Consider the following 25,787-nt stretch of genomic DNA (forward strand, 5'->3'; position numbering starts at 1 on the left):
GTCCAAAAGCCACCTTATTAACATAACAAAAGATAACTTAATCTCTCTCATCACTTAAGGAAATTCCTCAAGGGGGTTTTAGGAGCTCTGTGCAAGGAATGGTGATAGAGAGCAAGTATGTATTTTTTTATAAACCACATCTCACACTCGGGGAACAAGGGGAGTGTCCCTGGAGCGCTGGAGCAGCACTGGATCAGGTGGTCAGGACAGGGCTCCTTGAGGAAGTCCCGTTTAAATTGAGACTCAAAGGAGAAGCCAGTCCAGCAGAGGTCTGTGCATGGAGCCTCCCAGAAGCTCAATAAATGCAGAGGCCCTGAGTTGAGAAAAAGCTTGTCTTGTTCAAAGAACAGAGGAAGTTGTGAGTGTGGAAGAGGGAGGGGGTGAGGAGCAGTAGGGTGATGGTCCCAGACATGGCTGGACAGACCCTGGGGACCACTGCAGGCCTGGGAAGCATTCCACTTTCTTTCTGGGTGCAGCGGGTGCTCACCATAGGACTTCATGCAGGGAGGTTGCATGTTTTCTGTTCTTCTAAGATCTGGCTTCTCTGTGGAGAAGGCAGTGTTGGGTTGGAGGGAAAGTGACAGTCATCAAGCCGTTCCAGTGGGTCAGGAGAGAGGACGGTGCTTTGGAGGAGGGGTAAGCACTGAAGGTGGAGTGGAGGAGTCCACCTGGGGAGCATCTGGGCACAGTGTAGACAAGGATTGCCAGTGGCATTGGGGACCAGAGAGGAGTGGAAAATAACTTACCTTAGTGCAGTATAAAAACAAGACGACGAGGTAGTCACTTGGAGCATCCAAATTCCATTCTGTTCTATATCCTGAGTTAAAAGTTATTGCACATACTCATCATGGCGAAACTGAGCGTTTCCAAAACAAATGCAACTCAGACACACTTAAAGCATGCTGGCTCTTGTAGTTGGCAGCGATGAACATAAAGAAATAAACTTAGGAGATGGCAGTTCAAACAAACAAATAATTTCATCTAAAAGCATAAGGACAAGCATGGCCTCAACCGGAGTGGTTAGTTTTGCTAGCGGTCCTTTCTCTTCTACAGAGGGCCCAAGTTCCCGTAACCTACACAAAATTAGAAAGTAGAACTGTGGTTAAAACGAATCATATTTTAGTCGTTTTGTAACCTTGGTCTTCTGAGAAGTCCTTAATCACAGAAGACAAATCTCAAGACGGTGTTCAACTTGCGAATGGTACACGAGTCCAAAGGTGCTGCACCTTGACCGCCCCGTAGCCCACCGACCCCATCTGCCTTTCCATCCCATTTTTAAAATTGTCCCAAGTGACTTTGAGGTCCATGGAGCTAACATGACAACTCATCAAGAACCCAGCCTCAGTGTCCCCTTCCTCTCCTGTAGACGGTGGAGGGAGGAAGAAAGATTTCCAGAAGAGAACTTTCCAGTGGCTGTGGCTGAGCTAGAGGGCCATGTAGGGAGGAGAGATCTGAACAGGGACAGCTCCAAACTCCCACGGCCAGTGCACCCAGCCGCCGCCCCTCTTCATCTGTTGCACATGAGGCTTTCCAAGTAGATTGTTTTAACTGAGGGTACGGCAGGCTTAAAAAGATACGTGGCTCTAGGCAGTAGCACCCTTGCCCACTGAGATGGTCCCAGCCCACATAATTCGGTCATTTTTGACTCACCAGTATGAATGGAGCTTTACCAGCCAGTGGATGCAACTCACATCCCCAGTGACAGCCAAAATGCCATGGTCTCACTTCGACCCACCGCCATCCCACCACATGTTTGCAAGAGGCCTCTCTTTATGATATTTCTAACCCATGGGCCCCCGAAGTTTGTGGGTCCTAAGTGAGGTCAGTTCCTGCCTTTTGCTGTTCCTCTCTTGTTCTGGGTTTGGATACTTTCCCCCTCCCTCTGACCACTGAGAAAATTGCTCTTCTCACCCCCATCTTGCAGAGCATGGAGCCACAGCAGAACGGACTGGGGCCCCGGGTGAGGCAGGAGAGAGGGAAGCACTGAACTGAACCAGGTTTTGTGGGAGGTGTTGGGCTCCAGCCTTTGGCCCTGGGGTCTGGGCCTGGGGTCTTGCCCTGAGGTCTGGCCCTGAGGTCTGGTCCTGGGGTCTTGCCCTGAGGCCTGGCCCTGGAGTCTGGGCCTGAGGTCTTGCCCTGAGGTCTGGCCCTGGGGTCTGGGCCTGGGGTCTTGCCCTCAGGTCTTGCTCCGGTCTGGCCCCTTCATCTGCATGCTGGTCAGACTACACACACACACACACACACACACCAGTGGTTTTCATTCCCAGGCCCTGTTGGCCTGGTTTCATCCATCAAAGCTTTTCCCATCTAGTCCATCAAAGCACATTGAGGTTCCTTCTCCAAGGGCCTCTGGGCCCCCAGCAAGCCAGGGACCATGGCTAGGCACAGCTTTCGGTGTCCCGACAGTGGGGAGGCTGGTCCACCCCAGAGCCCCTTGGTGCCATCCCAGGACGATGTTGCTCCTGCCAGAGGTGGACCCGAGTCTGGGTCTGGCCAGCCAGGGTAGTTTACTATGAGATAGAAATCATGCTTAGGAAACAAAAAAGGAGAGATTATGCAAATATGTGTGGGAAATAAGCTCCGAAGCTCACGGACATTCTGCTTGGCTGGTAACTTCACCCTCTTTCTGTAGGGCCTTTTTTTTTTAGGTGAAACCTTACAGAGCCCCTGTGTATGAAACAGGTGGCCCCCCAGGTGTCAGGGTCAGACTCTCCTGCTCCTGCAGCCTCTCCCTCTGCCGAGGCCTCCACCCCTACCCGCACCCCAGAAGTCCTTCCAGGGAATTCTGGGAGTCCTTGGAACATAGCGTGAAAACACCACAGCGTGACATAAAGATCACAGACACGAAGACAGACCCTCACATTGCATGCTGACGCTCTTGGGGAGCCCTTGGCGGCCTCCCTCGCTGCGGGGTCTTCAGGCTGGCCTGCCTCTGCCGAGCAGGGCAGATGCGGGCAGGTGGCCACAGTCCCTTGCGGATGGTGATCTGCTCTCTGCTGCTCCCTGCAGTCCCTCCCGTTTCTGAAGTTCACATTTGACTTTGTCATTCCTGAAATTCCTTCTGTGGTTCGCCATCCCTCATAGGATGAAGGCCGGGGGCACTCAGCTCTTCCCTCATGGTTGTCCCTACGTACCTGTGCTCCTTCTCTTCTACTCCCTGCAAACATCTGCCTGCAGGTCCCACTGCCTCCCCACCCCCCCCACCTCCCAGCCACCAGGCACACTCCTGCAGCACTGGATTCAGGCTGCACATCCTCAGGGAAGCTTCTCACTTCTGCTTCTAAGTCCCACCCTCACCCCCAGGTGCTGCACCACCACCTGCTCCTCTCTGCCCTAGTGTCGGCCGTGCAGCCTTCTCTGGTGAACTGGGAACTCTGGTCTACCCCTCTGTCTCCTCCACTTAAATTGAAGCTCCTCGAGAGCAGGGATGTTTTGGGGAGGGGAGATGACTCTCTTTCCCAAGTAAATCCCAGGCCCCCAGCAAATGCCTGACACATAAAGGGCACTGAGTATTCAGATGAATGAATCAAGTCTCTGCACAAGTGCATTTGTAGAGATGAGAATGGCAGTTATTAAATAAACCAGCTGCAAGTTAATAAAGTCAGAGTTCAGTTTTTAGTCTCGTGCTGTACGCCTTTTGGTAGTAAGTCGGTTTCAGTGAGATCTCAGGTTTTCAAGGCAGGTTCTACTTGTCGAGGCAGTTGGAGCTTCCACCGCTCTGTGGATGTCTTTCCACTTGAGTGGCATTGACTGTGGCCGTAACAAACTGCTGTTTTCAGGGTGGGTCATGTTCATAATACAGGGAACAGGCAAGAGTCATGGAGGGGGCGTGTGTGCGCGTGTGTGCGTGTGTGTGGCGAAAGGCCGGGTCTTGAATGAACCGCTTACTTGAAAAAATTGTCTTTCTGCAGGTGATGTGTCACCAATCAGCATGTCTCCCATCAGTCAATCTCAGTTTATCCCGCTTGGGGAAATCCTTTGCTTGGCCATCTCGGCAATGAACTCTGCAAGAAAACCTGTCACCCAAGAAGCACTGATGGAGCACCTGACCACGTGTTTCCCAGGTAATGGGAAAGGAATGTAGCACTTTCCAAATAGAGGTGTGTTCTGGTTGTTCTAAGCCTTCACATGGACTGTTCCAGCCATTTAAATGTAGTAAGAAAAAAAAAAAAACTCTTTGGAAACTGGAAACTTTTCTCAGTTCTGTAATTAAAAGTCAAGGCACCTCTTCAAAAATAATTTGCTGTCTTCACGTAATGCTGTAATAGTTTTTTAATTGGGACCGAGAAGAGGAAATTGAATCAGAATCCATAAAGAATTCTGGCAAAAACTACCAAGGTTCTGTTCAACCTCAACATAACCTTCTCGAAATATATGAACATCATGATTCATGGGAGCATGTCAGAAAATTTTCGTCCCAAGGGTTTACACTAAAGTGACAGTAATGTCAAAAAGAAATACATCTTGAATGCTTGGGTCATGGCTTGATGAGTTGTAGTAATATGCTATTTGATAAATTAGCTAAGATCCCATTTAAAAAAATAAAATGTTTCCTTTTCTCTTAAATATTATAAAAAGAAGAAAGTAGGCCAACTGCCTATCAATGCATGAATGGCATTTGGTGCCTCCAATGCCAGAAGATGTTAGGAACAGTGATAAGCTAAAGACTGCATGGGCTACCTCAAGAGAGGCAGCCCACTACTCAGCTTCAGTGTATTGCCACCCCCTCCCCTGCAAAAAATGGAGAGTTGTAAATCTCCTACTTTCTTCAGGAGAACCTAAAAATTCAGTTTTATGTGAAATCTGTAGACTTCCTTAACTATTGGCCGTTGTGTGGGGTGTGTGTGTGTGTGTGTGTGTGTACACATGTTAACATGTGTGCCAGTGACATGCAAGTCAAATAAAACACATCACTGGGCCACTAGTTTGCCAGCTTGGCTTGGACTCAACCTATGCTTGCATTAAACATGAACCCTTGACACAAGTTTTCATGCAACCTAGAAGAGACCTTGGTAAACAGAAACTAGAGGCTGTATCCATTAGCTTTTGCTACCCAAATGCTGGGTAACAATCGCAGAAAGTCAGTGGTATCCAGAAACGACCATTTATTTAGCTCAGGTTGTCTGTGGGTTCTCCGAGAGTCAGCTGATCCAGACTGGACCTGCCCAGGTGGCTCTGCTCCACCTGTACCCCATCCTTTTTGAGAAAAGAGACAAGTAGAGGCCTATTTCTGCTCACTGGGTTGACAGAGGCACAAGAGAATAAGCCTGGTTGTACAAGGGCTCTTCAGCCCTGTGGTCACGCCATACCCACTAATATTTCATTGGCCAAAGCAAACCTGGCAAATTTAAGGTCAAAGTATAGGAAAATGCACCCAACCCATGGGACTACTTCTAAACTAAACACTCATCTACCATCCTGAGTCTCACCACTTTTCCTTTTGCCCCAAAGGAACTTCATATTTCTCTCCCAGTGATATTTTTCTCTCTTCTTCAGTTTTCTAATTAACATGTTTTGAAATTATATATACTGTTGAAAAACTCTAACACAAAATCCACCTTTGCAACCTACAAATTGCCTTAAATTTTCTAATATTATCTCTGAATATTCTTCACTGATTGCCTTTCTTTGTTACCTTCCAGGCAAACCCTTTTCCTTTCATTAGTAAGATAATCAGAGTCCCAGGTGAGAGCGATCTAAGGAGACTGATGTTGTTCATAGACGTAATGCCCTTGTGAAGAAAGACATTATATCTGGTTGGGTATGTCTGGTTGGCCTTATATCTGGTTAGCCACTTCTGACATCAAATGCCCAGCAGCTTTTAAAATCCCTCTATTTTTAGTAGCTTCATGAGAGATCACATAGCTCTTCCAAAATTGGTTACATCTCTCCCATCACTGGGCTATAAAATAGAGAATGGGAAGAACAGAGGGCAAGTATGTAATAGTCAATTGTGGAAAATAGCAAAATGAAATAGTAAATTGCCAAGCAGCTGATTACAGTATCACTAAGTTGGGATACTTTAGAGAGAAATTCATAGGTCACTTGTGCTTAGAAGAACAACTGCTTACTAGCTTTTATGTTAAGTGAGCCTAGATCTCAAGGCCTCGTCAGATGGACTGAGAGGAGCGAACCTAACCTTTTTCATCTTTGTGACACTGATGACTAACTGGTCTACCCCAGTTGCCGGGGTGGGGTGGTGGGGGTGGAGAACACTCTACAGACCTGAGTCTAGGGGACAGGTGGGCAAACTATGGCTTCAGGCTAAGTGTGGCCCACCACTTGTGCTTGTAAATAAAGTTTTATTGGAACACAGTCTTGCCTATTTATGTATTGTCTTTGGTTGCTTATGCTGCAGTTACAGAATCGAGTAGTTGCAGCTGGGAGATCATATGGCTCACAAAGTAGTTACTTTCTGGCTCTTTACAGAAAAAGTGTGCCAGCCACAGGTTTACGGTATGGTAGTAATGATTTAAAGCTTTGTTCAGCAATACCTCCATATTTTAAACTAGTATCTCATAAAATGAGGTTATTTCCTGCCTGTCTTCCTTCTTCCTTCCTTATCTCCCTCCTTTCTTTTCTTTCCTTCCTTGGACGTCCTTCCTTTCTTTTGCTAGCATTTAAGCTTCAGAACAAAACAATTTAGAAACTTGATACTTTCAAATTCTATTTGAAAATGTATTTTCAGTGACAGTGCTAAAACTCTGGAGGGATTTAAATATCATATTTATGGGTTTTTTTGTTTTCTTAAGGTAAGACTACTTTTTTTTTAGACTATTTACTTTTTTAAAGCTTACTGTTTGAAAATAAAGTTTTGAAGTCTAGCCAAATATTATTAAAATATTTGAACTCTCATATTTAATGCCAATGTATAAATAAAAAGCATAGTCTAGATTTTGGCCTTTATTACTGCTCTGGACATCCATAGTCTAAAAAAAGTTTTTTAGTGAAAAGCCATCTTGTGAGAATGTCTGACATCCTGAAATGTGAACCCTTTTATCATTTTCCTATATTGGTTGAATTTTGAAAAACCACTTTTGTGTACCAGTTTCCATTACAGAAACAAGAATTTTTTTTAAAGGTATAAAAAGAGTAAATACTTGCTTCTCAGCTAAGTAAGTACTCATCATCCGTCCATCAAGAATGATCATTTAAGTCAGACTAGTACTTGTTAAGTTGTTACAGTTGGGTCTTCCTGAGAGGAAATCTGACCCTCAGAAGAGTTGCTAATGGGGTCGAAGTTGGTTTTCGAATTTACTAGAGAATGTTAATGTTATATACCCCATGTTCTACCTCCCAACTCATCTCTTTAGATCAGTTCTTGCAGAAATCTCCCTCAGCCAGTGTTCTTCACACACGAGAAGAAATAATCCAAAGAAGCCCACTCAAAGTTTCTGTCCGAAATGCTTAACATCTAGAATGTGTGCAAGTGCTATCTGTTCCCATGGTTGTCAGTTTTGCGGGATTAAAGAGATATGCAAGTCTAAGTAGTATCCTGTTGTCATACAGTGTTTTTAGGTATCTGTTTTTGCTTTGGAAAGATGTAAAGGCGTGGAAAAGGAGAGAAGTTAGGTTTCGGCCCAATTTGGACATATCTTTGTTCTTTAAGCACTCAAAATCCAAATTTGTGGTGAACTTTGGGAATAGAATCTGAAGTGGTGGAATGTGCAAAACATTGAAAATACCCATCACAACCATCTCTTTTTCCAGGTGAGCCCTGCAGATTTCTCATGGAAGTCTGGATTTCAGAGACAGCTGAAAATACCAGTCATTCTACGAGGGCTTCATAATAAAATAATCACGCTAGGTATCAGTGACTCACAAAGCTTTGAAAACTCACAAGTGGAAGGGTGGAAAGTGGATTGGACAGGGAATGTTTCTAGCTTGTTTTTTCAAATTAAACATTGTTGGACTGATAAACTTGAAAACTTTAAATGTAAATTCTCCTTGGAAACTTGTTCTTACTCCTTCAGTTGGGAACAATCCAAGCACATACTCTTAATGGCAAATAAACACGACGACACCGTAGTCATGATTCTGCATAGGTTCCTGAGTTTTCTGGGATCAGCACTTGGAAGGCCTACAGTCAGCAAATTCTGTGTGTAGTACTAGCTGTTTTTCTGCATTATACCTCAGCTTGCCTTTACTACAGCAACAGAGTAAACTGGTCAATCATGAATTCTGAGAAATGAGCCTTACCGCTTTTTCTGAAGAACTTGTTTCTCTTACAGTATGGATTGCAGGCATGCTACCGTGTGAGTAAGATACAGTTAGTTTTGGTCTGGGTTGGCCACCCGCAATGCTGTGCCACGCAACCCCAGTGGGCATCCCCTGTGAGGCTGCAGTGTGCCTAGTGTGTCTCATCTTGGGAGTGGTAGTCTGTGTGAATGGTGCTCCCAAACTTGTTTAGCAGAAGGCCCTGGTTGTGAGGAGGCTATAGAATCTTTTTTAATTTGCTTCTCTTAGGTGCAGGCATGTCTTTTTTTTTTTTTTTGACAGCACTCAGGACTTTCATATATGTGGCTTGGGTTGTATCACTAGTTCCATTAGAGTTCATTTTGTGCAGAAACTATCATAACAATTTTAAAAATTGTTATTATACCAGCCTTGAAGCCATTTGCACAAAAAACCCCGTACATGTCTCGAGGAGAGCCCTAGACTAAAGGGAAAGGATGCAGCTCAAAAATTAAGTAATTATACTACACAGGACATTATGCATAAGCAATGTTACCTTTCCCAGCTCGGCCAAGAAGGATGCCTTCTGAAGATGGTAACACAGATGGATGGGCAGGGCACGTCACATGCATGGACTCTTTCCCAGGCCGTTACTAATGCTTTCGTATCCCACTTTTGTAGTTTTGGAAGGACTGCGAGAGCCTAAACTTAGTTTACCCTGCTGTTCTACGTTGCTACACGATGTTCTCTGAAGGTAATCTGGTTTCCATGGGTCCTGCCCCAAAGTTGAGACTATTCATAGCTAATGTTTCTAGAGCCCCGCTAAATGTCAGGCACAGCTCTACAGACTTGAAGCTCATTTAAACTCAAGACTACCCTATGAGGGTACGTGCTGTTATCATCCACCTGCTGACGACTGTGAACAGAGGCCCACAGAGGTGTTAGTTAAGTTGCCTAAGGCGATACCAGCTGTATTAGTTTTCTAGCACAGCCCTCACAAAGTACAGGGAGCTTAATCAACAGAAATTTGTAGTCTTATGGTTCAGGAGGCTCACTCTACAAAATCAAGGTATCTGCACAGTTGGTTGGTTCCTTCTGAGGTCTTTGAGGGAAGAAACCCTTCCAGACTGTGCTCCTTGGCTGGTGGATGGACATTTTCTACCAACGTTTCTCCACACTGTCATCTCTCTGTGCCTGTCTCTCCATCCAATTCCCCCTCTTTACAAGGGCACTGGTCATGTTGGAGTAGAGCCCACCCTGAAGACCTCAGTTTAACTTATCTCTGAAAAGACCCTGGCTCCAAACAAGATCATATTCTGAGATTTGGCGGGTTAGATTTAAATGGAGGAATGGCATGGGGGGCGAGGGTTGCATAATTCACCCACTACCACAAGCTAAAAGTGATGGAGCTGGGGTTTGAATCCAGCAGTGTGGCTCTCGGATGGAGGCTTTCAGTCTCCATGTGACACTGCCTTAACTGTGTTGGGTTGAATCACGTGAAATTGCCATTTTGTGGGTCAGACACGGTTGAACATTGGCAGTATGATTTCAGCCTACTTGGACCTACTTCCAAATTGTATCATTGGGATCCAACTAGTCAGTACTACCATCCTCAGTGTGCATGGCAACGAGGGATGGAGAATACCTAAGAAATAAGTAAATGCCCTATTACCTGAAGAGTTTGTACTCTCTTAAGAATTTATACTCTTCGTTCTGTCTCTTCAGAAAGACAAAGCATAAGCATGCACACAAAACCCTTTGAAAACAGTATCTGTCACTGTGCCGGGAAGTATCTGTCATTTTCTTCTGGAATTTCTATTCTAGCGAGTATGGCAGCTTCAGACTCAGTGACCAGACAGACGTAGAGCATCTGAGATTTCACAGGTGTATTTATTAGGGCTGTCTGGTTATGAGGCAGAAAAACTACCTCCATCCTGCTGACTTAGTCCAAGAAGGAGAATGTTCTTACTTGAATATTACCACTACTGTAGTCACTTTCAAAATTGATGATTTCTGAATTGGAGGGTGCATCATCAGCCATGGTCAAGTCTAATTGCTCTTTTATGTAACTTACAAAATTTAGTTTATTAAGTAAGCTTAATCTTGAAAAATGAGTGTATAGAATAGCTTCTAGGGTACAGTGGCCTCTGTATGCTTTCTGTTTTGCTTTTGAATGCCAAGACAGCTGTTTCAACCCAGTGTCCCTAGTTTTTTGTACTGAGAAGGGCTATTTTGTAAATGTATATGACATCATGCAAAACATCTTTCACTTCCCTTTCCTTTAAAAATACTCTGCCTTTGATGGCTCAGTTCAGTAAAAGGCCTCATGACAACAGTACCAGCCTTGCCGCACCTAGCTTCCAAGTCTCTTCCTGAATACCTCTGAGTCCTGCTGACTTGTGGTGCAATAATACTTTGAAGCTTGGCAAAATTAACAGGATTTTGTCTTGTCCTAGTTTGGGCTGCTGTAACAAAATCCCATGGATTGGATGGCTGAAGCAACAGACATTTAATTCTCATAGTCCTAGAGGCTGGAAGCTCTGAGATCAAGGCACCTGCAGATTTGGTGTCTAGTGAGGGGCCCTCTTGCTGGCTTGAAGATGGCCATATCCTCACATGGCAGTAGGGCTGGGGTGGGAGTAGGTGGGGAGCTCCGGTTTCTTCCTCTTCTTATGAGGGTACATCATGAGGGCCTCACACTCAGGAACTCCTCTAAACCTAGTCACCTCCCAAAGGCCCTCACATCAAGGATTAGGATTTGCACGTAGGGATATTGGGTTGGGGGTACAAACATTGAGTTCATAGCACATTCTGAAAAATCGGGAACTGGCAATAAGTTCCTTCTACATTCTCATGAGTCTGTGTTCCCTTTGGTTTTAGGTGTTCCCACCCCAAGCCAAGAAATTCTACGGCACACGCTGAACACGCTGGTGCGGGAGAGGAAGATCTACCCAACTCCGGATGGCTATTTCATCGTGACCCCACAGACTTATTTCATTACTCCTTCTCTCATAAGAACTAACAGTAAATGGTACCATTTGGACGAGAGGATACCTGACAGGTCTCAGTGTACCTCTCCACAGCCTGGAACCATAACGCCCTCTGCCTCAGGCTGCGTCAGGGAAAGAACATTGCCCAGAAACCACTGCGACTCTTGCCACTGCTGCAGAGAAGACATGCACAGCATGCATGCTTCCACTCTGCAGAGAAAACCTGCCAAGGACTGCAAAGACCCCTATTGCCCTCCTTCACTATGCCAGGTGCCACCCACTGAAAAGAGCAAAAGTACTGTAAACTTTTCTTACAAGACAGAAACTCTCTCAAAACCTAAAGATAGTGAAAAGCAGTCCAAAAAATTCGGACTCAAGTTATTCCGGCTAAGTTTTAAAAAAGACAAGACCAAACAGCTCGCCAACTTCTCTGCCCAGTTTCCTCCTGAGGAGTGGCCCCTGCGAGATGAAGACACACCAACTACCATCCCTAGGGAAGTCGAAATGGAAATCATTAGGCGTATTAACCCGGACTTGACTGTGGAAAATGTCATGAGGCACACTGCACTAATGAAGAAACTTGAAGAAGAAAAAGCACATCGGAGTAAAGCCGGGTCCTCTGCCCATCATAGTGGAAGAAGTAAAAAAAGTAGGACTCATCGGAAGTCCCATGGAAAGTCTCGGTCACACAGCAAGACACGAGTGTCTAAAGGAGACCCTTCGGATGGTTCTCATCTGGATATCCCAGGTGACAGAGAGTATGACTTTTGTGACCCTCTTACCAGGGCACCCAGGGAGGGCTGCTTCATCATTGAACACAAGGGAGATAACTTCATCATGCATAGCAACACGAACGTGATTGAGTCTCATTTCCCCATGACACCAGAATGGGATGTGTCTGGAGAACTGGCCAAAAGGAGAACTGAGATGCCTTTTCCTGAACCTTCCAGGGGAAGCTCCCACTCAAAAGTGCACCGAAGCCACAGCCATACCCAGGACCGAAGGTCCAGGAATGAGAGATCGAGCAAAGCCAAGGAGAGATCCAGATCAATGGATAACTCAAAGGGCCCTCTGGGTGCTTCTTCTCTAGGGACACCTGAAGACCTGGCTGAAGGCTGTAGCCAAGATGACCAAACCCCCAGCCAATCCTACATTGACGACAGTACTTTAAGGCCTGCACAAACAATTGGTCATCAAAGGGCTCATGTTTCATCCACAAGCTATAAAGAGGTGTGTATTCCAGAAATCGTCAGTGGCAGCAAGGAGCCTTCCAGTGCTTGTAGCCTTTTGGAGCCAGGCAAACCACCTGAGAGTTTGCCGCCCTACGGGGAACTCAGCTCTTGTCCAACAAAAACAGCGACAGATGACTATTTCCAGTGCAACACCTCCAGTGAGACGGTCCTCACGGCGCCATCACCTCTGGGAAAAAACAAAGAGGATCATGACACTCTGACTCTGGCGGAAGGGGTGAAAAAGCTGCCTCTGTCTGATAGGCAGGCCCCACATTCTTCCAGAGAGCCTGTAGGGCACAAGGAGGAGTCACCAAAAGGGCCAGGTGGGGGCCCAGCTGCCTCGGGCGCGGTGGCAGAAGGGATTGCCAATGGACGCCTCATCCAGCACCACGGCGCCGAGCCCAGCAGCCTGGACAAGAGGAAAGAAATATTCAGCAAAGACACACTGTTCAAACCTCTTCACAGCACCTTGTCTGTAAACAGCTACCACAAATCGAGCCTGTCCCTCCTCAAATCTCTCCCGAAGACACCTGCCGACGCACTGCCAGGCCGATGCGAGAAACTGGAGCCGCCCCTGGGGACCTCGGTGGCAGCAGCCATGCCTGGTTCCCAGCGTCAGCAGGAGTCAGGGGGGAACCAAGAAGCCTCTTTTGACTATTACAATGTCTCGGACGACGACGACTCCGAGGAAGGGGCGAACAAAAACACGGACGAGGAAAAAAACAGAGATGACGTAGGCACCATGCAGTGGCTCCTTGAGAGGGAGAAGGAAAGAGACTTACAGAGGAAATTTGAAAAGAACCTCACCCTCCTTGCCCCAAAAGAGACCGACAGTGGCAGCAACCAGAGAGCCACCCACTCGGCACGCCTCGACAGCATAGACAGTAGCAGCATCACTGTGGACAGTGGATTCAACTCCCCACGGTAGGGAGAGGCATCTCTGCGTGCACATGCACACACACGCACACACCTATCGGGGCCTGGGGCTTTATACGAACAACTTGAAAAGTTTCTGATTTCACAGTCTTAATTCTGTGGATGCGGGTTAAGGGTTGTATGAGTTGTACTGTTAACAACCTGTTTCTAACTTCTTTTTCAGGAATTGAAACAAATGTTTCTGCAGCTGTAGAGATCACCAATCTGGACTGGTGGGTTGGCTCCCTCCCTCAAACTTGCATCAGGCCAATCTAACTAGGACCAACATTTTCCAGGATTTTTCTTCTGTGTTTATATTGCCACCATGCTGATAAAAGAAGGGGTTTTTTTAGGTCCTCTAAAATAGTAACTTTTTGAGTAGAATGAGTGGTCAGTAGTCAGTTGGGGTTGGATAGGGCTTGGGTATAAATTGATTGAATCAAGGACAGGTCCTTTTAGTGGGAATAGCAGATGTCAACACCTTTCCAGGGGATCTAGATGCTTGTTGCCTTTGCAGTCCCTACTCTGTGTGCTCCCCACCCCACCCCCACCTTCTCCCACACTTCACATCCACAGAGGAATGGAACGTTGTGTCTCTCACAGAACAGTGAGGGGCCTGTGTCCCATTAGATCAAAGCCTGTGTCCGCACTCAACTCTCTCCCCCTGCAGAACTGACACAACCTATTAAGGGGCTCTAATCATAGCTGGTAATTCAGCAAAGGGTTAACAGCAGAGAGTGTGCAATGCCTAATGGTCATGTCCAGAGTGCTCAAGTGGTTCAGGGGTTAAGAAAGCAAAAGAGAGTCTATGGAACTTCCTTTTCTCTTCCTTAATTCTTCCTTCTCCTCAAAGGGCAACTTAGGACCTAATTCTCCTTCTAAATTCTACTCCAGATTGGTGACTCTGAGATGCAGAAATACTCTTGAGAGGTGGACATTTCTCATTAGCTGCGATTCCCAAGATTCTCCGATACTTATAATTTTAACAAGTACCCAGATATGATTCTATACTTCACGTATTTTAATTATTAAGAATGAAACTTAGTTCTGTTGTGATCATCTCACTTTATCTCTGGATAATTTGGGGACAGAGCATGCCTAATCAGAATCGGGAATCATTAATTTGTCCCATATTAGGCTTTTATGTCTTAAAGAGCTAGTTTTTGATTATGATGATGATGATTTTTGCTGCGTAACCTTTTTTTCCAAGTTAACACATGTGTGGGAGTCTAATGTCTAAACAAACCACAGAGGTGGTGCCCTGGCTAAAGTGGATGTGAGGCCAGGAGCCCCACATCTACTCTGCTTGTCCCTCAAGGAGTCCACATTGACCTCTGGGAGCCATGGCACTCAGTCTAAAAATGACTGGCCTACCTGTTGGAATGACTTTTCTACAAAATAACTTTTGCTAAATATTTTTTAAACGCTAGCCTCAAATCTTAATTTATTTACCAGTTATTTTATATGTCCTTTTCTTTCTATTTCCCTCTTCTCTCTCTTTTTTTTTCTCTTGAATTTCTAACAGTGGATACCAGAGAGGCATAATTGAAGGTCTATAATTGATGGTAGACGTTCAAACCATCACTTACAGAGGGTGTGGTTTATTTGCCTGTACCTTGTGTTCGACTGTTTCTTATTATATAGACTCTGCTTGCCCAGTGCTCTTCGCACCACAGTTTCTGACCTAGCACTGTGCCTTCTCGGCCCCTGCACCCCCACAGAGGAAAGACTGCACTCCTCCAGACATAATCGCTAAGGAGACATTGAGAGTAGTTCAATGGGTTCTAACTCAACAGCCTACCACCACATGCTATTGAATGTTTCCATTTGTTTGTTTGGGGGCAAATAAACACAAATACTCGTGAAATAGTTGAACCAGTCTTACCACAGAATGTATGATTTTATCTCTAAATTTGGGATGCAGAATTTATGAATGAGATTATTCCTTGAAGTAAGTTTTATTTTCATTTCTTTAATGATGTACTTAAGGCTAAACGCTTTGTCATGGTAGGAGGTAAGATCGTTCTGAGGCAAGACAGCTTTCTTACATTTAGCTACGGGTCTGTCCACTACTGTTAGGTAGAGTTTTCTCTACAGGAATTCATAGATCACCCATAAATTTCATGCTGTTAGATAATCTACAGAACAATTCCTAATTTTGGCCCTCTCATATTTAATATCCTCTGGTTAGAAGTCAGGTCACAACTGGTTTTTAAACTGTGTTTTCGGTACACCTCAGTGAATCAGCTAAGTTGTTTTCCGAGGCGTGAGGACAGCCTATGAAGGAGAATATTTGAGTTATAGGGAGTTTTAGGCTCCAGCATGAGGAGTATTTTAACCAAATAGCATCACCCGGCTGCTACCTCTCCACTGGGGTGAGATACAAAAACCTCAAGTGGGCAATTTATTCAAATCTTTCAGTACATATTCCACTGAGAAACTAAGATCCAACAACAACAGCAACAGCAGAGACCAAGAAAGGTGATCTCCACACTCCCAGCTTTCAGTGCTGGCTCTGAAGTCATGTTCAGCCACATTCCCGAATTCCTAAGTTCATTTCGTTGGGAGCTAAAGGGTTTTGTGAAGGGAAAAAGAGTAGAAGCTTCAACTATGATAATGAGATGTAATATTGAAAAGGAGAAATCTTGACCTGAAAATCCTGAGATTCCAAATATGAGGCCAAAAACTGGTTGAAAGACACAGTGTGAAAAGCAGAGGTAATGAAGCTGTCAGGGACGGGTCTGTTTAATGTAGCACACGAGCATGTGCTGTCGGAGTGCGGGGCCAAGGGAGCACGTGCATCCAGGGTGAACAGCACAGTGGCTTGGTTCACTTCTTCTTCTAAAATCCTGACATCTTATTTTTTAAGGCTGCACCCCATTGGGTTTCTTTTTCAAGAGAGTAAGAACTTCCAAATTTGAGGAATATTTTTACTGCTAATGGCTCTGTCTCCGCTAGCATCATCACACCCAGAACCCTCATTATGAATGTCACACCCTGCACTTGTTATTACAGCAGTAATGAAATAGATCCTTTGGAGGAAGCGGAGTGCTGTATATATTTATCATTATTAATGGTTCTGGCCAAAGGCAGTCAGAGGCATCTTAGAGCACAGACAGCTCCCAACGTAGATGATCTCTTGCAGTGATGAGTGTGCACAGTGCCTGGCATACAGCAGGTACTTGACGAATATGAAGCCAGCACCTCAAAAGTGGGCTTCAAAGGTTTAAGCTGGTTTAAGATCCTTTGGACCTTAAGATGCATTTTTCTAAAGAAAAGATGTCATTAGTAATGTATGGATTTTGACACCAACTCATAGTAGTTGCCAGATGTTAGATGCCAGATGTACAACTGAAGTAATTATGATGTAACTAGCTTTTTAGTGTACAGATTCAGTGCTTACTTCTTCACAATCACTCTGTGAGTAGGTAGAGCCCATAACTCTCCTCATTTTAGATTGGGAAGTAAAAAACTGTAAAAAGTTACTGTCACGATTAAGAGTGAAACTGAAGGAACGTGTCATGAAATCTTTGGGGTTCTACATGTTGACTGCCCTTCTTCCTTCCCCTGCCTGACCCTGTGTCTCAGCTATGGTGCTGGCAAACCAGTGGGGAATTTTCTTAGGGAAGGTGTAAGGCAGGTAAGTAGGTGAGTCTAGCACTTTCCATCCCTTTGGTGATAATGTTTTGGGGTATTCTTTAGGTATGCTCAGATCTGCCCGTAAGCACAATGAAAGAACGTGATTGATTTCTAGAAATGTATTAACCTCCTGGAGGTGTACTTTGCAGTCAGGAAAGATCCAGTTGTCTTTTTGGTAGTCCGTGAACAAACTTTCTTTTAAACAATTACCTCTTGGCTCCCTGATGAAAAGCGAACTCAAGTCCACAAGGAGTTAGGATGAAATAAGCCATTATCTAGGAAGTGCTGCCAAAGTACAGGCATCCCCCGCTTTCCGAAACTTTGCTTCGCTTTTTCCAAAGACCTTCCATTAGTAACGGCTTTCTTCGTGAAAGCAGAAATCTTTGGAGTTCTTTCAGTTAGCAAAAACAGAGACTAACATTAGGTCTTTGGTAAAAGTGAAGAGGCATAAGAGGCATTAATGGGAGCATTCAGAAAGCAGGTGTATACTCTTTACACCATTCTGGCTTAAAAGATGTCATATGAACACCCTATTCTCTGTTAGTGGGAGAAACCTGTGTGGGGTTCAGACAAAATTGCTCTTAATTTAGTAGGGGAATGAAAGAGAGGTGGCGAGGATGTCTCCTACAGTAGTCAGACCTGTTGGCTAGTTTTAGCAGGCTTACATCAGTGATGGGGGCCAACTGTCACAGAATATTTTCTAAACTTTGAATCTGTCCAGTAGGGTGGATGGATGCTGTGAGCATCACTGGGGTTTCTTCAGTCTCTTTGTAAACCAAGTTTCTTAGTGCCATTTTGAGGACTTTGAACATGGAACCTGTTCAGTTCCTGTCAGTCTGGCCACGTAGTCTTATTTTTGCTATTTCCCTACACATTTAAAGTGTTTTGAATCTCTTGGAGCAATAAAACAAATTCAAGAGTTTCTAACTAAGAAAAATTAAAAGAGAAGTAGATACACTAGAGCCTTTAGATCACCTCTATTCTGTAAGAATCCTTGAAAAAATGAAATATTTCTACCCAAGTCAGGGAGAGGGGATGTAAACTTCACAAATGAATGGGGGGATGGGGGAGAATCTAAGATTCCTTATCTGAAAATACAGTGTATTTCCATGAAAGTGTTAAAATTTGCAACAGAGGTGCAAAGTGTTTTAAGACTAATTTTATTCCCATCAGGGTGGCAAATTAGCTAATGGCGTGCTTGAAGTCCACCAGAGTCAAAATCTGCTAATCAGGAATGAAAACAGAATCATTAGGGGCAACACTGAGTTTATTCATTTATTCAGTGAATTTGCAGCCTGAAATGAAATCATCACGTATGTATATTTAAGAGGATTCGTCTCTAAAATGAACGCGATAGCCATCTATCACTTCAATTTTGGAAGCGGTTTCCTTGAATAGGAAAGAAGGGAAAACATTTAAAGTGCATTTAGCTGGATGAAAACCCCTTTATTCAGGGTGCCGCTGATCCTACTAATGTGTGTGTGTGAAGGCTTCTGGAGCCCCGGCTGGAGGAGCATATGTGAATAATCAGTGTGAGGTGGTGTATATATGACATCATAAACCAACAGAGGAAATCCATTAACTACATCATTTGCTCTTCCCCTGGGGCTCCAGAGATAATTATTTATGTTTAAAACAAAACAAAACAAACCCTTTTTACTCTTTTAGCACTCGGGAGAGCCTGGCTTCCAACACGTCCAGCATCGTTGAAAGTAACCGTCGTCAGAATGCTACCTTGAGCCCGGTCCACGGTGGAGCTGGCCCGGCCTTCAGCTTCCGAGCGAGTACGGACCCCGCCACGAATGAAGCAGAGAAGTTACAGAAACCTTCCAACTGCTTGCAAGCTTCTGTTACTAGTGTGTGACAGTGGTTCTACCCCAGATCTCCTGTCTCATTCGATACAGCCAAGTTTACGACACTGGGACTGATGTTTACATCTTGGGAAAGACAAGCATCTTGACCACAGTTTTTGTGTTTACTTAAACTGTGCTGCTAAGTAGGCTAGGGCAAAAAACAAAAATCTTTATTTCAGAGTATTGCTTTTCACATTTATGGCTCTGTAGCAACCGAATAGCAGTAGGGGTGATATGTATACTTTTGCTTCACTACTTGTAACTGAGCACACATAGGAAAGTCTAGACACTGTAAGTGTGATATGCATTCCAATGTCATGAAGTTGCCAATTCCATTTTTAAATGCCACAGATGCGTGTTGCTCCCAGTCTGTGGTCAGAGGGTGCCACGGAACTGATCCTTGACACTTCCCAAAAAAAAAAAAAAAAAAAAAAAAAAGTAAGCCACCACAAAATGTCAAATGCCAGGGCCCACCTTGAGGGAAATCAATGTCAAACTGACCAGAAGGGACCCCAGCCCTTTGTGTGTGAATTGTTTATGCACCAGTCATTTCTCACTGTGAGTTTTTGTGACACGATTTTGCAGGAGCCCGTGGAAGTGTGTCAGAAGGGGTCGTGATCGAAATTCTGGGAGTGTTTGTTTTCAGGATTTTGTTTTTAAGTGTAACAGATGCTTGTCTGATTTTTAACCTTCCATAATCACAAACAGGAATATAGGCCTCTGATGCTGAAGTGGACGAAGGAAGGGGATCCCCAGCCTGGCTGGGGCACAGCACTAAAGGGATGGAAGAGGGAAATGGGGACTCTTTCACGGTGTCAATCAGATATTTAAGGAAGATGATTTCCTCCTTGTGAAACTTATGATGATCCTATCTTACTATAATAGATACGATAATTAGTTTGTTTAAAAGCAAAATGTTCTTTGTGATACAAATGAAGAGTATGGCCTGGGGATGTTATTCTTTCTAATGGAAGGACATTAATCTATTTTATGTAGTTTTAAATAGAATGCCTAAATTAGGCTATGGGAGATCATTTTTAGTGGTTATAGGAAAGAGCAAATTTAGGGAGAGTTGAACTTCAGGCCTTTTATTCCTGGAAAGATATCTATAGAGAAAACTTTAAAATAAGTTTTGATTAGAAATATACATGTGCCCATGTAATTACCAACAGAATGTGCTCATTCTGCAAGTATGGTATAATCTGAACTTGTACTCCCCTAAAATTTATCAGAGTAACAATTATGCATACATGAACTATGCCAGAGTAATGTTTACAGATACTTTGTAACCAATTTCAGGAGGCATTTTTAGGTGGATGTATAGTTATTAGCCCAACTTATTTCAAAATGGTTTGTTAACATTTCGCTTTGGTTTACAATGTCACATTGAATACAAGGACGACTCAGCAGCAAAAAGGGATTACAAATAACCAAGCTTCAACTTTACAGAAAAGAGACATTTCAAAGTTCCCCATTTCGTTCTATGAGAACAATGGACGTAAATGTGTAGACAATGAAAAATTATTTGCAGGAGGGTTACGTAGGACACAAGTAAGTGGTCTGACCAAAAGTTTAGTTTAGTGGCATGTGATGTTTGGAGCCATATAACCATAAGATACATATCCAAAAATAAATCTAAAATCTTTCCACGTAATTGGCATAAGATATGTGTGAAACATTTCTGCTTCGGTAGTAGATTCAATCACGAGTGATCTGTTTAAAGAATGCACTCCTATACACAGTTGGACCAATTCTTGAAGCATGTGGATGCGGCCTCATGCTTTTTTCAGATATTTGGAAGTTGCATTAGGTCAAACTGGACTCATCGAGTTTAGTCTAGGTTCCTTTTTTGTGCTTATAATGAAATGTAAGCACATTTCTTGGTTAAACCCTTATACCACTAAAATGCTTAAGGCAGTTGGCTTTCAGTCTCATGCCTTATTTCCTCCAAGGCATGCCCCGATTACCCAAAAATGCACTATTTGTCTCATTGCTTAAATATGTCCAGAGGGAATGATAATGTATCTAATAGACTATACACAGAGTCTCTTTCCTTGGGGAGTTGTATACCATACGGTTGCTAAATTCTTCTAAATTCGTTTCTTTTTTTCTTTTTTTCCAAAAAACCTGCTCTCGAGTGTTGAATCATACCATCAGTTCATAAACAACGGAACCATTGAAATAACACATCAGCCTCTAGTTGATCCTCTGAAAGTAGCCATTATCATAATCAAATGCTGTGTGGACAGGAAAGGAAAGCATTACCTTGAAGAGAAGCTTTAAAATAGGAACTTATCGCTATATCACAAGAAACAGGTTTACAGAAGACATTATTAAAATGTGTATACTATTTGCCTGATGCTATAGGGTACATGATTTTAAAAACAGCAACAGCAACAAGAGGCTCCCTTTCGACCTGGAGCCATTAGAGTAGGAAAAGTTGGGCTTTAAAGATGATACAGACGTAAGCAGACGGTCCCTACGGAGATGGCCCCGTCTGCGGCTAATCAGGAGCCTTTGGGTGGGGGAGGAGTGGCAGCGGGAAGCAGGTTAGAGACGTGCCCGAGATGCTCTACCCACGGCGGGCCGGCTTCTCGGGGACCGAACGCTCAGCCCACGCCAGGCTTTGCCAACATCCTTTTCCTCCCTGAACTGATAGCTTTGTGTGACGTGGCTGCTTATCTAGTCTTCACTTCGAGTTTATCAGCTGAAAGGTTTACAGGACTGAATTTGGTTGAATCTCTGTGTAGCGTTCAACTTGAAAGGGTCAACCCGTCTGTCGGCATTTTGCACACTTATGTATTATTATGATGCAGCATATTCCTTTATGGCAATTTTTATTTTTACATATAACTACCTCCATAAATTTGATGAAGCGGCAGCAGTGTGTTAAAGTGTATTGTTCAGCAAAGCAAAGTTTGAAACCTTCGTAAACATTAGGCCATGGCGTTCTGTGTGTGTGTCAGTGGTTGCCCACGTGGACTCGTGACTTTTTCATGGCCGTGCTTTTGTTTTACGGCATTATTTCGCTTTCAGATGTAAACCTGTCTCTCCCCTCTTTCCCACAAAAGCACACTTGATTTTGTTGCGGACGAACAGAAGGAAGCTTAAATTTCTTGTCTCTCCCTACCCCCCCCCCCGCCCCTTTCCTGCTAATAAGAGTTCTCTCTAGTGAAGAGCCAAGCGGTAAACGTAGTTCAGCGAGCTGTTTACTCCTGTAAGAATCTGATTTGGAAATTCTAGGTTTTCAGTAGCAGAAGACACACGGCAAATTTGGACTGTGCCGGCTTTGAAGTACTTTGGGCCTCTCTGCCTTCACTCACCTGCTACCACACCAAGCCCAAACTTCATCTTAATTAGAAGAGCTGAGTTCTGTTAAATAATGTGTATTCCATTTTATATATTTTGCACATCTCAGGGGACCTTAATGAGCATATGAAAAGGGAGGGGGGTGCCATCAAATAGAGAAGACAGACAGAAGAGCTGATTGGGGGAACCAAGCAGGATAAAAATAGCAAATCAGTGCTTCTCTGATGTTAGGAAGCGTAAGTTGAAAGTTGATCTGGGCTAACGATGACCTGAACACCAGCCGTTCCCAGGTCTCCCCTTCTCAGAGCCCAACCCAGCGGTTCGAAGGTATAAATTTAAATCCTACCGCAGTCGCTATGGGGAGAAAAACCTGTTCGATGAAAAAGAAAGCGTTGTGCGGTTTTGGTTTTGGTTTAGGTTGGCACAGCTTTGTAAAATCCTACCCAGGAGAAACCACTTATCGCCACCAAGTGTACTTGAAAATAAAGTTTTTAACTTAAATCATAGGCGTATAGCTCACAATACAGTAGAGAACCTATTTTGAAAGGTCGCGCCATTTATAACACGGGCAGTATTTGAAACTTGATTAAAAGCCAACAACAAACTATCATGACTTTGCCAGTTCCTTTGGGGATCTCAAAGTGCTTCCAAAGCATTCCGATTGACAAACAATTAACGAAGCCAGTCCTATTTGTGATACCCATACTTGAAATGGACAGACAGAGGGGGGACTTAAGGTTACCCAGAAACTCAGTGGCAGCTACCAATGATCTGTCTTCTATCTGTCTGATAGACCATCATGAGAAATCCCTAAATACAATGCTATTTTTCTGATGTGTGCTAATAAAGTCGAAGCAAACTAATACAACTGTACACTTTTGTCCATTTTCATTCAAAAAGGTCAGGGTGTTTGGAATTTTACAAAACCCACCCCAAAGCCGTTGCGGTCAGAGGCAGATCCCAGACATACACCCTTGTTTACAGTTTCCTATCGGGCTTCTGAAAATTCCTGTGCTAAAATACCATCTTTCAGGAACATGACTGCTCCGGGCAGTGGAAGGTGCTGAAACAGAAATCGTAATTAAAAACTTTATCAAGTACTCTTCACCGAGCTGCGTTAGCACAGTAGAAATTCAGTACAATATATACGGAGTCCTAGGGGAAGAATCTGGATTTCCGAGGCAGCTGATCTAGTTCTAAGTGTTTTCTCCAACTCGGAGATATCAGATCCTTGCTGAGGATCTTCTCCGTTGCCACAGGCCGGTCACAGAACCAGCTAGCAGCGACAGCAGAGCCCCCCAGCAGAAGTGATCCTGTCTTTTCCTCCCCCCCCACCCCCACCCCATCACTGTCCTGCCCGTTCTCTTCTGTTAGCGGGGAACCAGGCTTGCTGCACACGTTGAGGGCTTGGGGAGGAAGCTAGAACACAGGAAGAACGAAGGCAAAAGCACAGAACACATTGCTTTGCTTTGGGTTTAGTAAAATATGGGCAGGAAGGAGATTACTTATCAGTCTGATCCTCGCCAAGTTAGATAAAAGAATCAGCTGTCACTCCGTCATTCTCCCAGAAGGTTCTACAGTATTAAGGATACATCCAATATTTTCCCATAGATTTTTATTTAGGAGGCATTTCATAAATTATGTATAAGAACAAATTCATGATTAAATTTCCCTGCATGTTTGAAATAGGCGTTGGCATCTCTCTGATTGAGTTCATCTCTGCGCCTTTTGCAGCAGCATCCCGGAGAGGGATTCCCTGGTGATTGCCCCTCTAACGCATAATCCTGTGTTTTTACGGTTGTTCTATGACTTACAGTTGCTGATTTGCAAGGTTGAGAATTCTAAAAGGCTCAAGGGGGACTAAACCTTCTTATGACTGTATATTATGTTATAGGGCTTTAATTGCTCATTGTTGGCTTCAAATGCGAACACACACACACACACACACACACACACACACACCCTGCCAACGAGGGAAGGGGAGTCTCACAAGGGAGGCAGCAAATGTAAGGCTAGAGGCTTGGCTGGTCCACGTACAGCTGCCTACCTCCCTGTCCAAAGGCTAACCCTGGCACCCCCGTTCCCTTGCTCCCACCAAAAAGAGGTACCAAATCTGAGATCCGAGAGCTCCTCCAGTATCAGTCCTCTGCAGTTATGGGAAATTCATGAAGTACACACTCAGCAGCTCCTTGCCCGCCTTTCCTCCGAGGTCCTTCCTCCTTGTCTCCTTCCCACTCCCCCCCCCCCCCCCCCGCCACCTAGATACTGATCCACCACCACGCTTTCCACATTGGAAGGAAAGGGCAAAATAGTGTGTGGTATTGTGCACACATGATGGGTTAGGACTAGAGCTGCCCTGGGGTCACCTTCATGTAAGTATTGACAGCTACAAATTAAGGTCCTTAGAGTAGTTGACATAGATACTACTTTCTAGAAGACAATTAAATTTCAACGTTAAGTTTAAAGGGATCATAATTCTGCAGGTATCTTTCTCTGAGTGACTGAATGTGACTATTGCATTGGGGTAAATGAATTAAGAAGTGCAAGTGGGATTTACTGTATGTTAGAAAGGAGTTTTGCAGCCAAGACTGCCTTGAATAAAATGTGTTTGCACTGAAAAAAAAAAACTTTAAATTACTTGGTCTCTGGTTGCTGTAAAGGTCATCCAAGATGGATGTTCTGTTTATATTGTATAGTATTTCATATGAAATAATTACAGTTCATGAAATGTCTTCCCTAATGTTACTGATTTATGACAGCACATTTGTAACATGGTTTTTATCGTGTCGGTGTGCCATATTGTAAATGATGATGGCTTGTCATGCTTAGTATAATAACTTAAAAGGAAAAAAAGCACAGGGATTTTTGTAAGTCTATATTTGAAAGTCCCTCCATATGGTAATATTGTGTTCATGTTGTTTATGTAGTGTTGTGTGAAATATCCATTTTGGATTGTGTTACTTTTTAAGATATTAAATAACATTTGGTTATATGTCTAAGTGGATTTTTTTGGTACTTGAGCAAAAATACTTGAGGTGAGACCACTTTCTTTCTCTCTTCAACTAATAGGAGTTTGTAACAAAGTTTTAGTGAACACTCTTTGTTATTAGAGCTTTTGAATTAAAACAACTGAAAAGGGAAATAATCTGATCGGAATCTTTTTCCAGGCGTACTGAAAAAGCCAGTTTGGGGCTAGCTATTCAAATTTAAAAGAGTCAGGTTTAGGGACCCCCAGGATTACGTTTCTGTGAAATTAGAAAGCAGTGGGGTTGGTCTGTTTGTTAGTCCTCACATCACAACTTCTATCCCCAAATAAACGTGATTCCTTCTCCAGTGAACACTGGTGGGGGGCAGGTGGGGGGGGTGCTATCCACATATTCCCATGAGATGCTTGCACAAGTTGGGAATTCCTCCGTGTTTCACTGTCTCCAGAATCTTTTAGATAACTCTCTTGGCTGTCCTTCACAGTGGCAAATCTTTGTCCTTGGAGAACACACTCCTTTTTTCAAGCCAAAAGTAATCTACTGTCAAGCAAATGAGGAAGCTAGGAAACAGCATGATTAGTCAAAAACAATAGGAAGCTATAATGTTGAGCCTGATTTTCTTGTAAAGGCAATACCCAGAGTGGTCCTCCGATGATGACAGGGTCATTTGGACGAGCGTGGAGAACCCAA

At 44.0% G+C, this 25,787-nt stretch overlaps 1 protein-coding gene across 10 annotated transcripts in view; it reads left to right on the forward strand.

The window, feature by feature from the left end:
* STOX2 (storkhead box 2) overlaps positions 1-25,105 on the forward strand; it is a 264,144-nt gene extending 239,039 nt beyond the window's left edge. For 8 of the 10 annotated variants that reach the window (XM_072775924.1, XM_072775925.1, XM_072775923.1 and 5 more), the window contains 3 exons: positions 3,912-4,064; positions 11,056-13,321; positions 18,620-25,105. In XM_072775924.1, the coding sequence (XP_072632025.1) occupies positions 3,932-4,064; positions 11,056-13,321; positions 18,620-18,815 (2,595 nt within the window). In that variant the 5' untranslated portion in view covers positions 3,912-3,931 and the 3' untranslated portion in view covers positions 18,816-25,105. Of the gene's footprint in view, positions 1-3,911; positions 4,065-8,856; positions 8,930-11,055; positions 13,326-18,619 lie in introns of those variants that run through there. The other 2 variants (XM_072775928.1, XM_072775922.1) reach the window with 2 other exon arrangements.
* The last annotated feature ends 682 nt before the right edge of the window (positions 25,106-25,787 follow it).

This window comes from Canis lupus, chromosome 15 (genome assembly GCF_048164855.1).
Source record: "Canis lupus baileyi chromosome 15, mCanLup2.hap1, whole genome shotgun sequence".
Lineage (NCBI taxonomy): Eukaryota > Metazoa > Chordata > Mammalia > Carnivora > Canidae > Canis > Canis lupus.